At 33.9% G+C, this 20,466-nt stretch overlaps 1 protein-coding gene across 1 annotated transcript in view; it reads right to left on the bottom strand.

Annotated features, from left to right (window-relative positions):
* Window positions 1-20,466, bottom strand: part of LOC100571172 — a 164,880-nt gene that overhangs the window by 123,925 nt on the left and 20,489 nt on the right. Inside the window, exon 2 of the mRNA XM_029488644.1 lies at window positions 5,251-5,574. Within this exon, the coding sequence (XP_029344504.1) occupies window positions 5,251-5,473 (223 nt within the window). The 5' untranslated portion in view covers window positions 5,474-5,574. The remainder of the gene's footprint in view (window positions 1-5,250; window positions 5,575-20,466) is intronic.

The following is a 20,466-nucleotide window of genomic DNA, read 5'->3' on the forward strand; positions in this document are numbered from 1 at the left end:
CAAATATTTTATACAGGGCGATGTACAGGCAAACTGACAGATTTTTCAACTCAAAATGTCATGAACGAATACCGATGATAATCGCTGAAAATTGTAAGTTACTATAATCTGTAATGCCTTGCACCGCTATCCAAGTTAACGGTAAAAGTAGAATCGCCTTTAACTTAGGCAGCTGGTTGATATATTATGCTCACATGCTTTAATAATGTATAATATTTTGCTCGAATTCTGGTTTAATAGATTTTAATGCAATTTAAGGTATTGTCCGGTGGAGATAAAAACACCTTTTTTTACAATTGAGAACTAACCCTTTTCATAGTAAACTGTTAATTTATTTGATTGTTGTTTTGAAATTCGATGCAGTTAAATTATCAAAATTAAAACTAGTATTTTTTTGAGTTATTAAATTGTATATGTAATCTCCAGTTTAGCACTTAATAATATCAAACAATTTTTTTTTTTTAAGAAAGACAGAAAACTGAGGTCATAATCCTGTGAGGATACGGTAGGTTTGGACTCGTGTATATGTGTGGCAAGGATTTGTCACTAAAAACCCAGGTGGTCACCCATCCGGTAACTAGTGACACCGGCCGATGAGTACGTTCGGAACACGTTTCGCGACTGAAAGCAAACACCGCATCATAGACAATTTTTATAAACATAAAAATGCTAATTTATTAATATTAACTACCTACATTATTTTTCAAATAATCGTGTATCTCAACCTATTATCGTGGACAATAATTATTATTGTCAGTATATAGAGGCACATACAATTTAATAATTCAGTAACTATTCGTTCTAATTTCGATTGTTATTATATCAGCGTATTATATTTACAGTATTTTGTATCGATAATTTATTATATTTAACCTTAGCGTAAAAAGATATAAGTACCTATTCGGAAATATCGCGTCTCAAATTTTCAAGTCATGTACAGGTACTTTGAAATTCTAAGAATTCGTTCGTTATTTGTTCGTGTATGGAGGAAAAAACTTGCGAAGACCGTGCCCGGTGAACCACTCTGTATATGCAAGAGTGTGCACGTGTATCGTCTATATACGTTATAACTTACAATACGAGCACACATTATATTATTATTATTAGTATTATTATTATTATTATTATGAGTACTACTATTAGCGGGACACCTCCGCGGCCGCCGTTGATTTCCAAAACTATTAAATATCAACTACCGGCTACCTACGCAATCACAATATGCTTGGCGGATACCGTTATTGTATACCTTATTATAATATCAATCTGATAACGTTTTCGAAAAATACGCGAGTAAACATAATAATATTATACTCATCTATTGTTGGTAGAAAATACTTTTGACGGTGCGTTATTGCAGCGTAAATGGAATCGGACCGTTCCTGTCGGTTTAAGAGTAATATATCATGTTACGATTATATTATATCTATTATATTATTATTTTACCTATAAATAATAATAACAACAACGATGATAAACTGATAAACATCTGTATTATTGTGTTCTTTAGGTAATAATCTAATTTCAGTTCAAATCTCACTTCTATAATATACATCCGTATCACAATTAAACACACGGGGGGGAAGTTAGTGAAAAAAAGCCCCATATCACCCCCCACCCCCCCCCCCAGTGACGCCAAAGTTTTTAAAATGTGGTCGGGCAATTTTAAAACTTCCCGGCCTCAATATCTTAATTATTTAATATAGAGGTACCCTAAAATACATTTATTCATAATCACAGTTTAAGTATACTCATGCTCATTTTAAAGTTATATGAAGTAAATAAAATATGGCCAGCCAGCCACATTTTTTAAAAAAGAGGTCGGGCCACTGCCCGACGTCAGCATGCACTTCGGCGCCACTGCCCCCCCCCCCCACACTTGTTGTGCCACTGACACTAGTAGGTAATGGTATAGGCAATTACACGTTACCTATTAATTAAAATCATCGTATATACACTTATAATATCATATTATTACGTAGAGCGATTAGACAAAACAATTATTAATTAATTAGTCTTAACTACAGTTAGGTGCAGATGTGTATAATGAATTATGATTTTAACTATACCTAGACGTATTTTATATTTTATTTTGAATTCGTCGAGTGTTACTGCTGGGTAGCTACTCCCCTCACGCTGTCACAGTCATTGTAAATTCCGCTCATATGCTCATTGTAAATAATATTACAGATTGTATATTTTCTAATAAATGTTTAAAAAAAAAAAAATTTGAATTCTTTTATTTCTACATATATTTTTATTTTAGCATGGCCCAATAACATAATATCACCTAACTATGATAGTTAAATTATTACGCCAACAAAACTAAATCACCTGTGAAAGGCTAATTTATTACAACGGATTGAATTAATAGTTACCATTGAGTTAATAGTTTGAAAATTAACCAACTAGTTAAGTTGAAAAAAAAATGAATCATTTAACTTTAACTTTTCAACTACGTGCCTAGTTAATGTCCACCCTTGTCAATCGGCATGCAATTAACTCGAAAGCCAATTGAATTATTAATGCCCAATCACGGCGGAAAACGTATAATATTATAGCCCGTACCTGGTCCCTATAGTACTAGTTTAAATGCTATACGTACGGCGTTTCCGAGTCAACGTGTGAATAAGTTTCAGAACGGCGGCGCAGTGTGTTTCCTTTTACTGTCGGAAAACTATATATGGCCAGACACTATTGTCGATCATAACAATGACGTGCCGGGTCAACCTTAATATACGTATATAATATATATATATAAATACAACGATAATAACGGCGATCAATGGAGGGCCTATACATGAGTATATATTTATTCCACGTCGGAAAACTTACGACTGCGTTCATCAAACATAGTCAACCGTATACGCGGTATATGAACTTTATTGATTCAGACAATGGACCGAAAACCATATAGAAATGTGTAGAAAAAAATACGAAAATATAGGGAATCTGTAAAACCAAACAGAGCGACGACGATGTCTCGAGACGGAAGAGTTTTAATCGAAGGACTTGATCGAAATATAGGGTTTAACAGCCGTGTGAAGGTACATATAGGTATGTGCGGTTTGAGTTTCGATATAGATCGCACGTGCATTTTCAACTGTTCAAATACCTAATCATAACGATAACTGGTTTACGTTATATTTTATGATGTTACACAATTATAATATTATAATACCTAATAATTAGGTACCTGATACATTAATCTCATAAGAAACTTCTCCCCGGCCGTTTTGTTTTATTAATAACGTTTGAACAATATTATATTACTATGATAGGGACGGGCTTCTATTAATTGTCAAAAAAAATCACCTAATTTTTAATTTTCCTCGGACCTCATCAACAATAGCATTTTAATTTTAAAATAATCTACGTCACTCTAAACGGAAACATTGATAGCTGACATTATCATTACCATCATGACAAAATAAATAGGCGCCTGTGTCAGCAACAATACGAGTTTTGGTCCGTCGGACGCCTCCCACCCTTCACGGCCATAGCCGTGGTTCACCTCATATCATTGGCTGTTAAACAATTCGCCGTAAGACAACATCACATTATTATATAATATATATTATCATATTGTAGTCTACCTATGAGAAGAGGTGACCAGGGTGATACAGGTAGTTGGCGAACGCGGTGTGTACCACAAAGTTGCTGACAACCATACCCACTTATTTTGTCATGGCCAACAACAAATATCAACAAAAAAAACTGCCACAATCCACTGCATGCAGCACTGCACTGCAATAGTGGTGAGTAGGGGGTTTAAGAGCACACCCTCTGAAAATTAGTTCTGAGTATGGCCTCGGATTTCAGTCTGATCGTCACGAACTGAGATGATGATAAATATCTTAAATCGCTCTTGCAGTCATCAAGGTTTCCACCGCCGGATAATTTATTGATTAGCCATTTTCGAAAGAAAACATATCATTTATTTTCTTTCCATAATATCATATTATGGTGGTGTATTATACTGATTGCGTGTTTTTAATAAAGGGCCGTTGATTATTTATTTTTTTCATCTCGGATTCCAGATTCAGAATGTCTGCTGAAATCTTTGATGAACAAAATTCCAAATGCATAACCGTCATGGTAACAGGTGCACCTGTATACGATATTTACTGGTAAGTGCGTAGAAGTGGTTAAGACGCGTCGACGAGATAATTACGGCATGCAACACTGTGCTCTGCGCCTGCTATATATTATGCAAATAATAAAAATATTTGTTCGATGTTTTCAAAAGTTTATCGAACTTTCGAATACGGTACGGAAAGCATGAGATGCGGAAAGCATAAGATGATAAACTTGATGAAATCACTTCGAGAAAGAGGTTTTGTTTTCGACAAACGTGCAATGAAACGCATATTTTACGCGTACAAGTTATAAATAGGTACCTACACTATAATATGATATGAGAAATAGAGAAATCCGAACCGTTTTGCTGACGGTTGTACACATCATATTTATGTATACATATAACGACGATGTAATTTTGTACGTCTCGCTCGTTTGCCCCCAGGGCCGGGTGTTAGACGGAGGCAAATCCCGAGTGAGTTTTCGTATCGCGTGTCCTGTAGTCGGGGTGTATAATTACACACCTCGTTCACGACCGTCGCCAATATATTATTATTATTAGCATATTATTATTATCACTATCGCGAGACGTTCTAAATTATAATAATTATTTTTGATGTTTGCTTTGTTTTTTTTTCCCCTGTGATATCTCTATTTTATTTTCTTGTAGTAATATTATATTTTCCTATTACAACAGCTGTTGTATGACATCATCATCAGACTTTTTTCACTCGACGGCAGTACAAACATTAAAAACTCTTTGCGGTCCAAAAACATAAATTATAATATTACGATCACAGATCGCAGTGAACGCATTTGAAGTTTCTGTGTCTTATAGCAAATAGAAATGCATTGAATTTAATAATAACCAAGTGCACGTTTTTAACGGTTGCTACAGCTGTTGCTATTAAGGTAGTTTGAACTTAGTGTATTGTATTTTCCCAGTAACTTAAATAAAAAAATGTTTTAAAGTCTTATTTAATATTGAAAGTATAACTAAAATAAATTAAAAAAATGAATTAAAAAAAAAGGCAATATTATTATTAGTTGAGTTTTGGGATTATTCGCTATACAGTTGGCGGGCCACTGGGCCAGTGAAAACTCGTCGGACGTGGCCCGCAGTTTGGAGACCACTGAAATATGCATAAAAGGTAATAGGTAATAGGTACTCACTCATCGTGGAGTTGGTCTTCCTCAGGGTCGGACAAATCTTCCACAAGCCGATCCGAAACGCGGCGGCCGTGTAGGCGCCGTCCGTGCCCGGCACCCTGTACGGTTCCCTGGTGGTCACCCACGAACCGGTCACGAAACCCGTCAGCAGTATGGCCAGGGACGCGACGCCGAACGCGACGCTCGTCCGGGACACGTTCTCCGGCGCTCGGCTCACCGCGTACATTTCGCCCGACGCCCCGCCGCAGTACCAGCGAGTCACCGCCGTCGCAACGCGGCCATCGCGGCTCCGGGCCGCCGCCACAGCAAGTTCAGCAGGACTTTTACCTGAAACACCGCAGTGGGTAAGTATGTAGGGTAGCGAAGGTATTTATTATTGTTATTATTATTGTCTTAACACGGGTCATCCACGATATGAATCGACAGTGGGCTGCCACAAGACATCACAATTAACAATATGGTTGCATCCATCGACAAATATTGAGGTAAGTCAGCAACAATTATTCATATTTGAATCTCGTTTGCGCTACACTACTTTTTCCTACGTGTCAGGTTCTCCGATCTTCGTCCGTTGATATTCTATGCGACCAATGTGGGTGGCGGACAACGTAAAACACAGTAAAAAATGGGGCATATGCATAACACGATGTTGCTGACATACCTTAGTCCATACTTTGACAATGATACATCCAAAAACCGTGCACTTATGATTTCGACTCCGAAAAGGTCAATAAACGAAATCCACTCTCTATCGACTCATTGATTTATGAGGCAAAATACCACACACTATTATTAAACTACACGCCAGATGTGTTCTGAACGTTACGCCAAGCGTATCAAAATGTTTTGTAGAAGCATTACATTTCGTTTGAATCTATTATTAGTTAATAGTTAGTATTAAGGTAAAATGAGCAAATTATGGACTTTGATCGATTTGGTTTGTGGCTTTTAAAAAATTTCAAAGTTTTTTAAATCTTCTTCTAACCTATGTTCTATCGCGCTGAATTTTTTACTCTGATTTGCTAAACATATTATGTCATAAACATATAGGTACACATTTTTTTGGAAGTTGTGTTAGTCAAGTCATGTATGTACGTATTGTAAAGAACAGGAGCAAGGACTGAGCCCCGAGGGAGCCCCGTAATTGAGCACCCGATATTTACTAGTTCCCTCCCCCCTCCCATAAGTGCTCTAAAGTTTCTATTACTTAAACTTTTTCCCAAAAATGTCAACCACAGCTTACAGGAATGATTTACAAATATATCAATGTTAATTAGATATTGCTTCAATATAAATAGTTACTTATTATTATTCTTTTATTTAAATTCTATACAAATGATTATTATTAAAAATATTATTAACAAAGGAATAAGGTAATTTGTATCGTAAAACGAAAGCTATTTGTATAATTTTAGTGCTCTCAAAATGTAAAATAGTTAGGTTTAGGTAGTACTTACGCCACATACGTCGGTATTGACTTATATTTTGATAATAGTATTAGAATATAATTAATAATTTTATACCTATGAGACTTATCCTGTCTTGCCGAGCATAATGTAAACAAATTATAGAATATCTTTAGAAGTAGAGGCTAGCAAACAGTCGACAGAAGAGATCTTCACTAGGTAAGAAACGTTTTTCGTATAATATGCAATGATTAATCAGTAAATTCAAATTTAATACATTTAATGCAGCGACCTATTCGTCAATGATGAATTACACTCGAAAGTCTAACCCACCATCCAGCAGAGTTACTCCTCTGGTTTTAAATGTCCTAATAAAAATATTTTTCTGAGAATTTCAATATAATGATATGTTATATACCTGCACTTATTACTATTTTTATCGTTTTATCTTTTTAATTTCCTTACTTTTTTGAATTAAGTACAACAAATATTTTACAGACAATTTCAAAACATAAAAACGTTTTTTTTTAGCGATTATTCGAAATAAACAATCAATAAAGGTTTATTTACAATAAACATATTACTTAGACATGAATGATATTACGATTAAAATAATTACGATTACCCAGCAGTAATGTTTTGGACGTTATAATTAATATACCTATGTATTTTACTACATTTATTATATTTGTTAATTTGTTTATTTTATTATTATTATTATTTTTTTTTTTTATGTCAGTAAGTCTCTGCACCAATTTCTCTTTCGTCTTATTGGAGCGAAAAATATAAATTAAATATTAAATGAGTAGTTGATTCCAAATACGAATTTAAATTTTAAGGTACGCAGATGCATTCAGATAAACGGGGTAGAGAAGTACTGAGGGATGTACCCCACAAAATATTGGTTCCCTAGACTCCCCTCATAAAAATCTTAAATACTAATATTTATAACATATTAAATTATATAACTAAAAGACTATTCGTACCAAATTAAAAATGTTTATGTTAAAATATTCTTGAAAAATGTATGCACTCGTTTAAAAAAGCTAATACATAAAAATTAGTAAAAGTAGTAAAATATTTAATTATTTTGTAATGATTTAAAAGTTAAAATTATGTAAAATATATTTGCCCTGTAGATACTTTCAAGTAAAAATATTTATAGGTACTGTTTTTTTCTTCAACGTAGTTGTTATTTGGTTTTAAAATATATATTTTTTTTTTAATGGCTTACTTATATTTCATACTTTATAATCTAAATAGCAACTGAATTATAATTATGAAAAAAAAATGTAACGAATAGTTTTTTTGTAAGAAAGGTATATTCGGGTCATAATGATATATTTCTTCAAACTAAACATAAAACATTTCTTTCTAAAACACGCAATTTACATTACTATAAAGCTGGTACTTTAGTTCCGTAATAGGTGTCAATAGTTACATAATAGGTATTATAATAATTGTTATATTAATATATTATGTAGCTCCGACAAGAATACATTCGATTCGATAATAGTGGTTAGACGTACTATGTTAGGTACGTATATTGCAGTCAATAAACCCGTTTAATAAGCAATATTGTGTATATCTGAAACTTTAAGAGTTTAAACTAAATAATTAAAATGTCAAGGTTCGTGCTTTGTAGCTTTTGAATATTATTTGCTTTGTGACGTAATAATTAATTTTTTCAGATCTCAAGGTAAAATACGTATTTTTAAGTTTTAATTACGCTATAATATGTTTGTGTTTTTACCGCCATTCCTTTTTATTGTTATTTCAAAGATAAAAGGGAAAAACATTAAAAAAAATCGATACACAATGCTATGTACAAACAAAAATTAAATAATTTGAAATAAACATTTTTTTTTTTTTTGTCATACATAGTTTATTTGAAAAAAAAAAATATATATATATAGAACTGTGATTTTCGAGGACCTTCTATTGTAGTGATGTAAAGTTTATTTTAATTTTTAACCATTTGAAATGACCGGAAGGCTGTTCCTATTCATTCCAACTCATGTAATACAATATGTATTAATATTTCTCAGATGTCGGAAATATACCCTTTTATCTTGTTCCCATTATAATATATATATTTTTACGATTACATTACTTATTAGTTATTATTTTTGTTTTTGTTTAATTATAAAAATAATAACGATATAATATTACCAATATAAAATTATTTACGTATTTAGAAAATACATTTAGGTACGTTACATATTGTACAATATTATACGTATTGTTCCGGCGAGGAAATAAATTTGAGTGGACTGTAGTTTTTTGTATTTTTGGTATATTCAATGTAGAATAAATATTATAATTTATTAATAAAGGTACCGCGACAGTAACCAAATATAATAATTTATATTAGGTTTGAATCGTAGTAGTAATGTGTATGAAGTCCATCTGTGCAAGTCTGCCCTGGGTGGGTCTTGCTGCGGGAGGCTCCGTTGAACACGCACTGACTAGATTTGGTGCTCCGCACTCGTATTTATAAGCTTAGTCTCGTCCGCTGCGTTGATTGCTGCTGCTGCTGCTGCTGTGCCGTCCACTGCGTTTTGCCCTCGTAGGTCCGTATGCGATGCGGCCGGTCCCGCGCTCTGTGACCGACCGGCGGGCACCCGCCAGTCCAGTGGCGTAATTGCGGGGGGGACCTAACCTAACCTAACCCCCCCATGACCTTTTTTTTTAAGACTGGTTAACTACATTTACCTATGTACTTCTTTATCTAATAATATATTTTTTTTATTATTGATATCAAATGCCTCGGCTAGCTGACAGTTGTCCGAAAAATGATAAGAGTGATGAGAGTATTATTTTTTCGTGGATCGACGACGCTCGATGATTATCAGATTATTTTATCTAGATTAAAGACTATCGTCCCATTGAAGTATTGAACAAAAAATAACTTAATAATGATTTGTACACTTAATCGGAATTTTCGTAGTGACTTTCCTAGTTTCGTCGCTATTCAGTAATCGAACATCGGTTATAAGTTACAGTTACAATCAGCAATCGGCATTCGACTTTTATAGTTTTATAACTCATAATTTGATATTTTGATATAGGTACTGATATTAAATTAATCATTCGTGTGGAATTTTGTTATTTAATTTTAATATTTACTATTTATAAATATATTGCACTGAAAGGTGCTTATAATAAATATATTTTTTTTTTTTGGGGGGGGGGGGGGGGCAAAATGTTAAAAAATGTCATCCCCCCCCACAAAAATGACCAAATTACGCCACTGCGCCAGTCCGGCGCCAGTCCAGTCAGTCACAGAACACGGCACCGACGCGGCAGCCTATTTATTCATTTACGCCGAATACGCGGGTCATCAAAACCGATTCGTTTTGAGAAATTTGTAACTGTACATTATTGCAACCGGTGTCCCTTGCGACCGAACCGGTCTGACCCACGCCTTGCATAATACATAGATCCGGCCGATACAGTCATACGCCTCCCGACGTCAAACGTGCCTGGCGCAGCGTTTTATTCGTGACTATCGGCTCACGATAGCGCCGACCGACTGTATTCCGAATCTCATCATATTATGCACGAACAAATAGCTGGCTGACTGCCCGGTATGATATCATTTTTTAAATAACTATATTATTACCCTTAAGAAAGATTGTGATGACGTCGGAAAATACTTCGCGTGGTGCGAACACGTATATTAACAACACTTAGTACCATTGTATTTGGAGAAGCCACGTGTTAGTTCCGTATCGGATGTATTTGAGGAATTAAAAATGTATTGTGTGAGACTATAAATATTGTGTTTAAATTATTTTGATTACTTTATGGTGTTCGCTGAGCATAGCGTTATAGTCGTTATCCCAACCAAGATACGGAAGTGACAAGACGGTAAGTGACAGACAGGAAGGCATCTCGCATGGTGCAGATGCTCGACGGTCAAGCACAAACGAAAATTTGAATATTTCATAAGCCTTTTTCTTGGACGGTCTTGGAAAAGGACTCGTATATTATTTGACGTTTCGGGTGGATTGAAAGGTTCGATTTAAAATTTGGACGGAATTTATATTGCAGTAATCTCAGTTGTAAAGTATTTTTCTTTTCTGCATTAGACGTTTGGACCCGTGATTGAGGATTTCTTTGGGAATAATACCAAGAAAGTGTTTCGCTTCCGAGGAAATAAAACGTTAACCTAACCTAATCTAACCTAGGTAGGTAGGTAATGTATTTTTTTTTTTTTTTTTTGAAATATTGTTAAATGGTCATACCACTTATACCTATACCGCACGTTTGCGATACCGTTTCGCCAGAGTATAATATAATATTATAATATCATAATTCATGGCATATGCTTGTTTAAATAACATTGAATATATAATATAGTACGTTACGTTGTACCTATAGCCGAGTAGGGGATGGTCGTAGTGTGATGCTCGAGGGTCCCACGAAATACGCAAAACACATGACCCGTAATATTATTACACACATAATACATATTAATATTAGTATAGTATTTACACGTTTTTTAATTAAATGTTAAATTTAGAAAACTCAACGGTCCTATACAATAGAATATTGTATGTTGCACAAAATATAATGATAATAGGTAAGTGATTTTAAAATAACAATATTCGTAGGCCCCAAAACGTAATCAACTTGCGAAATACACATACAGTGTATGTCATACACAGTGCTCGAATTTTGAGAGGCGCAGTGGGACGGAGCTCCTCTACCTTTTTCTTTTGCGTAACCAAACATTCTTTTTACTGGAACGGGGTTGGTGAGGGGCAGGCACAAACTGACGCCGAATCAATTTGTCTTTAAATGTGGATTTAAATTGTTATCGAAAATACTGCATTGTCATCGTCAATAAATTAATTAGATAAATGTAATGAATTTTACAATTTTTGATATTTTTTGATATTAGTTTGGACTTGTTTGTTTATTTGGTTACTCCCCAGTTGCATTGACAAACTCAACCCGTCCAACGATCCCTCTCTGTTTCGCGCACGTAATAATTATTATTTTATCGTATATTGCTTTTAGTAATATATTGCATATACATTTATATCGCTTTTTTTACTACTTAATCAGTTTAATTAACACTAATTGTTGATTTTCTAAGTGACTACTAAATGTACGAACTGCATTGGGTGCATTTAGGGCAAACACACATCCACGTTCGCATGGACATTATGTTGTATTTTTACATATTTTCTAATCCACGAACGTGGTGTTTAAAAAAATGTAGTGTTGCCTCCATCAGGCATTCCGCGAGTAAGTGTAAAATCATTTATTGCACTCGAAATGCGCTGTTTTTAAATCATTAGATGGAACTCTCCCCTTGAGTGGATTTTTCTCCGCCAGTGATCGTATACGTGCGGCACAAAAGCACATAAACTGCCAAGTCAACCGATACGCGTATAATACCGATTGCAGCGGCGTTATTGTTATTATTATTATTAAACCTGCTCGCGCGCAATAATAATAGGCAGCTTAACTAAACATTAAATATATCATTGTTCGTATCAACCGGGCCGGACCGGGTCTTAAACGGCCAGCGCAGAATATTGTACAAAACACATCAAGTCGTACCGTGCAGTATTAGTTGTACCGTTCATAATATATTTATAGGTATCGGCCGAACAATTTTTACGAGAACGAGTTTAGAACACATTTTCGAGATCGCCATCATACACCATAATACATTTGCGGTGCTCTCTCGTTATACTAAAAAAAATAAAACGAGATCCATTTTTTTTCCTCCACAAAAACCATATTATTATTATTATTATTATTATACACTAAGAGTTCGTGTAGGTAGGTGTTTTCCGCTCAGTTAACTCGTATAGGTATGTAATGTACGCGACTGCTTATCGATCGATAAGACCTCGCGGCTCACAGGATACGTAAAGAAAATCTGTGTGTGTGTGTGTGTGTGTGTGTGTGCACTCGCGTATTAAACGGGCCGTAATACTTTTGTGAGAGAACGCGCGTAGGCCTGCTACTTTTCACGATATCTTAATCGTCGTCCGAAGGCAAAGGACAAGTCGGTGGACGACAATAATATTTATGTACGGTGTATAATATATACACACACACATCGTATTATCATATACCTAATATACCTATAGGTAACATGGGGCATGCTCACAGGGACAGCAGGGTGTGCTTTGGCTGCTCCTAAACGATTAAATTAGATTTATAAGGTCCAACTAACCCGGGCCACAGCATAATACTGTTTTAAATCAGACAATGTTTACATTTATTTTACATTTATTCATATTCATATTATATTATACTGTTATAATATTGTTTTGTAGACATTGGCTGTTATGCAAATGGCTGCCGACTTCAATGACGAGAAGGATACGGCTATATCCGGTTGTTGTATAATAATATTATGTCTATGGAGTGGACCGAATATCGTTTACTTGTTGGTAACGCGGTGGCATATTTTTTAATCGGCGTGGTTGTTATTGACTCGACAATTAATGATTATTATTACCTAAGAGTTATTTCACCGCCCTGTATGGCATTATTGACACGTCAAACCATTCGCGTTCGTTCGTTTGCCTTTTTTATTAGGTATAGGTACGAGGTCGTTTAATCCAAAACCCGTAGTACAAATATAATTTTATTCTCTTATTATTTACTAAAAGAACAATTACAATCTATACATGGTTTTGTACAATAAGTAATAAAGTAATAAATAATAAGTGAATACAAATATTTAAAAAATACGAGCGATGTCATTTTGTAAAATTTGAGAGATAAGGATGTATTTTTTTCATATAAAAATACAATCTTCAGACGAACATATTATTTAAATAAATCAAAATAGTGAAGTCGGAAATTATTACTCGTTATTAAATTCCGCGTAAACCGTCGTTCGATCGCGAGACATATATCGACGACGAATTTATTATTATAATAATATATTCTCGACGGCAACATTTACGCGTGCGTCACTTAAAATTATATATAACGCACTTACGCCAAAATATTATTATTGAAATGGGTATACATTACCAATAATAGCATTCGACTTGATCTATATACGTTGCCACCCACTGCTTTGTATGAACAGGGTGATTTTTTTAAGCGGAAGACACCGTCATTATTTCGAAAACTATTAATGACTTTGAAAATAGTTTTTTCGCGTGATTCGATATCATTATACAAAACAACATTTTAGACAAAAGAACATCATGTTTTTTTTTTGTACCAATTTTACACAAAGTTTAGATGACCGGAATGGATAGTGCCTCGGGAGTACCTATACCCCGAAAATAGTGGTCCATTACTCTAAGCTCTAGACTTACAACTAATATGAATTATTAACTATACTCTTTCGAAATTCGATTTTTATATACCCGTCAACCGTACTACGAAAAATATTGTGCTTGAGAATACAAAATAAAATCGCATGATGTCGCATTCAATTGAGTCGCAAACTTTTGGGAAAAAAAAACCCTAACGATTAAAAAATAGTAAAAAAAAATATAAAAACCATATGGAGACGAAATAATAATACATTTCTCGCGTCGAAAAAAACACCCTGTACAGTATACGGTTTGCAATAACACGGGGTGAAACTCTCTTCGGTCTCGGTATAACAATAGAGCTTCGGTGCAGTTGAATATACGAATCGTAGTCGTTGCGCTCGCGTTAGCTTTATTATTATTATTGTTATTGTTGTTGATGTGTGTTTTTTTTTATCGATCCTTTTAAACACTCGCCGCTGAAGCCATTATAGTCATATTTTTTTATTTTACTCACATTAATTGCTAGTGTCGTTATAAACCTTAAAAACGTATAATATATTGTGTATAATCGTATGGACTATGTTATTATAGAACAAATAATTATTATCGTAAATCGGTACGAAAAATAACGAGAGAAAAAGTTTCACTATGCCTATATTGCGCGTAATAATATTAATCGACTGTTCTGGAATAGCAATACGAATAGTTTAATATGATTGCGGAGTCTGAATGGGACTCTGAATTATCAAAACTGACAGCGCAAAAGTGTTTACAAGTGTTTTTGTCGATAACTATGTCGTTGTTGATATATGTGGATATGTGTGTATATTATGTGGATTGAGATTATAAAAAATGATTGAGGTCTTAAATTCAACGAGAAATCTGAAACTGTTAAAATTTCAAGTATATTTTTTGAATTACTTGCAAACTAGAAACGAAAAAAATTAAACTCGTCCTTCATTTATTATAGCTGGTGGTACACAATATTCATGAACCTACAATATTCCTTTTTTTATGCACTTCGATTAATACAAAATATTATTATTGTTAGGGATCTATATACCTTTTTTTTTTCCCCAAGAGAAAACCACTACATGAGGAGCGTACTGTTTTCACATTGCTTGGCCCCTAGACATTACTTGGCCCCAACATTGCTTGGCCCCGGGATCTATATACCTAAACAAGGGTTCTTCAACCCGCGGCCTGCCTTGTCTTTATTTGAGGCCCGCCAAACACAATTCAAACATAGTATGTATTTTTTTAATTAGTTTTAATCGTTTATTGCTACTCATGGGATTTTTCAAAATAATATTTGGCCCAACGCCTACAAATGTTGAAGACCCCCCGCCCTAAATAATGGTACCTATACGAAAACTAGCGATCGGTAATCACTTATATAATTTTCTTCTGGCACAAAAAGGCATAATACAATATTATTGATTTCGTTCCACGTAAGTGCTATTACCATTATATACCTATATATATATGTGACGTATACGCTACGATTCGATTGAATTTAATTGAAAATATAAATAAATGTATTTTATTTCAGGCGGCCCATGTTGCTCGTGAGATAGGGACCGGAAGGATTGACACTTTCTGCGGAATCCGGGCCCCTCGCGTCCAGAAGGTCTGCGGCCTGCGCATACAACGTAACCGAAGATAATAATATATAGTTTATATCTACATCCAGCAAAATATTATTATACAGGAGCAGACAGAGAATTAGATTCCGGTTCGGATACATTAAAATTCGTTTGGACCATATTATTATGACATACAGGGTGATTCACCAACCGTGCTCTCTATGACTTTTTTGAAAATGTTAATGCATCTAAATTGAACAAGTTTTTTTGAGTTATTTAACTTTGTGTACTAAAAGTAATAGGTTCATGATAATGGGTTTAAGAGTTATAGGCCATAGGCGGCTATTAATTATGATTTTAAAATTTCATGAATTTTGTAATTTGTAAAAATTGTGCTAGTATGATAAATACTAAGCCCATTATTACATAAATTTAGTATTCTTTCAAACCCATTTTTAAATACTATTGTCCTTAGTGTACACATTATAACTCATGAACCCCTCGATCGAGTTTTCATTTAGATACCTACATCAAAAGTTTAGAAAAAAAATCATCAGCTTAGTGCTTAACAATTTACAATAAAAGAAGGTTATGGTTCTCATTAGAAAAAAGATAGAGATTATAAATTGGTAATTTATAACATGGTGCTTAAGCAAGTATACAAAAATATTTCTTAAATCAGCATTTAATAAATAGGTCAGTTATAAAAATGGGGGTCATTGGTTAATCACACACTTTATATAATATTCTTTTCCGGGTACATACATTTATATTTAAACTGCAGGTATGGTTTGTTATAGGTTTGTTTGTGTTAAGTATTTAAGTGATGCGGTTAAAAATACGTTACGATAGCGACACAAATTTGTAAAAAGGTCTATACACAGGCAATATTCAATATTTCAATATTTTATCCAATATTATTATTTTTTCACTATAAAAACGAAAACACAGCACAGAAACCGTTTGGAGCGACCAACTGCCTAACAGATAAAATAGCAATCTATTTTATTTAAAGTTCCGTCGATTACACCTGCACGTGCGATCGTAACACTGCACACGGAGCACTAAAACAATGTGGATAACACGACTTCGAATTGAACGCATTTTTAGGATTGAAAAACTGATACAAAATAAATTTATATTTTATTTGATATCGTGTTGGCAACGACGTTTATCGGTTAAATCCTCCTCCTTTTTTTTTTCGGTATTTTCGGAGGTCGTCATAACCATAAACACGTTTGGTGCGCTCGAAACGATTGTGCCATGGGCGTGCCGTTTTATTCGTTGTGTGTAGTCGTGTGATGGGTTATGGTGACAATGGTAATCGTTCAGTCGTTCGTCATCGATCACAAAATGTCGGACCTGTAAGCATCAACCCGCTCGCCGTCGGTCTATCTACACACAAAGTCTCAACTAGGACGGCTTGAGTGAATCCTCATCCACAGTATAATGTACAAAGGCAAACAGTATTGTACGAACAAACTGCGCTAATCTCTTAAAATGGTTAGGTATATATTATTTAAGTTATTAATTTACTTTCGTAGAAGTTATTAACCCTCTTAAGCTATATACGAGCAGAAGCCCAATTAAAACATTTTGTTTAATCCAACATTCAAAACTATTTTAAATAATGTATATACCTACCTAACTATTCTCGTTTATGGAAATTTCATTGTTCACATAGTTTTTTCGATGATGATTTTCTCTCATTCTATCTCTCTCTCTCTCTCTCTCTCTCTCTGCAGCTGCAGGTAAACTCGAACGCATAATGATGACTAGAGAACAAACTCTTTATATTTTTTTTGTAACGCAGGATTGACATGTTAATAATTCGTCTTTGGGGAAAATCACTTAAAGCATGTTCAATAATTAATGTCTGTTTTTTTTTTCATCCAATTGCAGAGTGTTTCTCGAACAAGTGCCCGAATAATTATTTACACGATTAACCTAAATAATCGCATATTCAAACACAGTAGCATATATAACTATATTATTAAGTTGATTAAAAAAATATTCGAACAAGCTCACACTTTGAATAATTGTATTACAGCTTTTAGCTTTTAGCTTATTTTTTATCACTATATCTAGCTACAGGTATATACGATAATATTCTGACCGATATATGCGATATATCAGAATTAAAAAAAAATCATACGACTGTTATAATAATAATACACTTTGCTTTAGCGTTCGTTATTTATTTTTTGCCTCTGGTGTGGTCAACAGTGTAAAAATATGTTTCAACGGTTAAAATGATTTGCCGTTTCAATTATAATATACATCATGAATTCTAACGTATAAAAATGAACACAAATTGACAGGGAAAATCAACACATGTCAACTACATAATATTATGCAAACTTATCGAGTGTCAAGAATTATTATTATGTTTAGGTATATAAATTATGCTGATATAGTCTGATTATATACAGAAAGATTATGTTGTTTTTAAATTTAGTAAGTATCTAATGGCAAAGATAAGCCAAATAAATATAAAAGTTTAAACCATGTTTTTGTGAACGTTTTTTTGACGGCTTTTTAACATTTTAAATATATATTAATACTGTTTAACGTGACAAACTTAAAAACGGTAAGTTTTTTTTTCATAAAACATCGATTGAGTTGGAAAATGTTTACTTTTTATTAACCTAGAATTCGGTAATGGTGTGCATTTTGATTTTAGTTGATACGATTATTTGATTATGTATTTTTTATTTTTCTATTATAGTGAACATTTAATGTTTGTATTCGCATGGAACCTATTAGTAGTTATAGATATTATCTAAGTTATCTTTTTATCTACTTCGAAGTAATTTTTTTTCGGTGAATAAATGTCAAAACTATGCTAAAAGTTAATTATTTATAAGCATTCAAAGTTTAAATAAATGAACCAAGAGTGGTACACCAAAATTACCTCGCTCCGTCACTCGACTTATCCATTTAAAAACTTTAAAATGCTCACAAAATATAATGAACTATATCACTGTTCAATATTTGATATTTTAATGTTTTTACGTCGAGAAGTTCCCTGAAAAATAATTTCCTCTCACGAAATATTGAACGGAAAATACACTGCCGATTGTCGTTGAAATAAAAACTGGGAGAGAAGTCGGCGGTAAAAAATAAAACATAAAATAAAAAACCGTTGAAAGTCGATATTAAGAATGAAAAAAAATCGTATGGCGATTGGCCGTCGCATATAAAATATATACATATTATATGGGTACTGAAAACGACCGTGATCAGATAGAGTTCGATCCTTTACCATTTTTTACTGTATGCTGTCGACGTGTTTTTTTAGATTGCAAATCACGTTGTGATTCGTTTGCACATAGGTACATATTATATTATATTATTATAATATTATGTTATACTCCAGAGGCGTCTGTGTCCGATCCCTCGAGGCCGCGGTCTATACAGTCGTCGTTATTCTGTCGTCGTCGTCGTCGTCGTCGTTAAAATATTATTCGTTACACATTGAGTGCGGCGCTATATTTTTCGTTAAGAATAATATAATATAATACTGATGATAATACGAATTTTCGATCAGGTCTATTATATGGGATATAATATAATAAGCCGGAGACGATTAATCATTCGAGAAATGTTGTGAAGATCCCGAGACTGGCGTGCAAACACACGTTAACCCGCCATTGAGTGCGTGCGTGGTCGAATGAATAATAATATTCACAAAACAAATAAAATATGATGCACAACGCAGCGTGACAGAATTAACGGAAAATGATTTGATAACTTTTTCAACCAAAAAAACTGGAAGTTCCTATTGTAACAATATTTTTTTGATTCATTTTTAAAAGATGAATGTTTTATCCAACTATAATATCATATTATACGACGCGGTTTATACGTTGAAAATAATTAAAAATGCTTAAACTATTGTTCTAGGTCACCGACAAAAGCATTAGTAGGCACCTACACTGTGATAGTAGTCCCGGGTATTAAAGGTCACCTGCAGTTAAACGAATGTCCGTTGGCCATGTGTGATTCTATTCTCCTCCGTTCCCCATACTTCCGTTTTCTATGTGTATAATATAATTCTGTAAAATAGTATACCTATACAGTATGTTTTCATTTAAAGGTAACGCAAAATACTTCTGTCCAGTGACATCGGTTGAAATGGGGTATTCGGGAAGTTGGGAGTTGGGGAATACGGAAACTCACGTTTTTCACGATTCTTAAATATTGCTTAGGCCTTTTTCCTGTGTGCATATAACTTGACGTAAAAATAGAGCAATAATGACCTGACATCAAAATTGATGGAATTACGTGTTGGATTTCTAAAATTCACTAAATCACACGGGAATTTGGAAACGATTAAATCAGGTATTTAATCGTTTAAATATTGAAACTTTTAACTCGTGGTAACCCAATCAATTTTGGCATTAGAAACATGGTATGGATAATTTATTGTTAAACGGCCGTCAAAATAACATGAAAAAATACGGTCTATCCATATATTATATCTGGCATTGTCACTCGATAAAATTCAAATAATTGTATTAAATGCGCGTGCGCACAGTTAAAGGTCAACATTTTTTTTAAAAAATTCGTCAACAAACGTGTATAACATTCCAGTGTCCCTTATATATAACGCCTCCCGAAAACTCTTTTTCAATCCTAAGTCACCAGGACAGGAAGATTTCGCCAAATGAAACACGGCTGCGTGCGCTGCACTTGTTGACCTAAATACCGGTAAATATACGCGACGTATAACCGCAGCCTCGACGAGACAGGCCTGCATGGTGCATATTATTATTATATTATATTTACATCATACATATATAATATATATATATATATACGAAGGCCGAATATCCCATCGTCGTAGTCGTCCCTAATGGCCGGAATAAGCTTTGAATATTCTCATCGTTCATTTCCGCCGCCTTTTTTTTCAAAAAAAAAAAGAAAAACGCGGAGTTTTAATCCGATAGAAATTATTACGTATCGTCCCGGCCC

This window comes from Acyrthosiphon pisum, chromosome A1 (assembly GCF_005508785.2).
Source record: "Acyrthosiphon pisum isolate AL4f chromosome A1, pea_aphid_22Mar2018_4r6ur, whole genome shotgun sequence".
Classification (NCBI taxonomy): Eukaryota; Metazoa; Arthropoda; class Insecta; order Hemiptera; family Aphididae; genus Acyrthosiphon; species Acyrthosiphon pisum.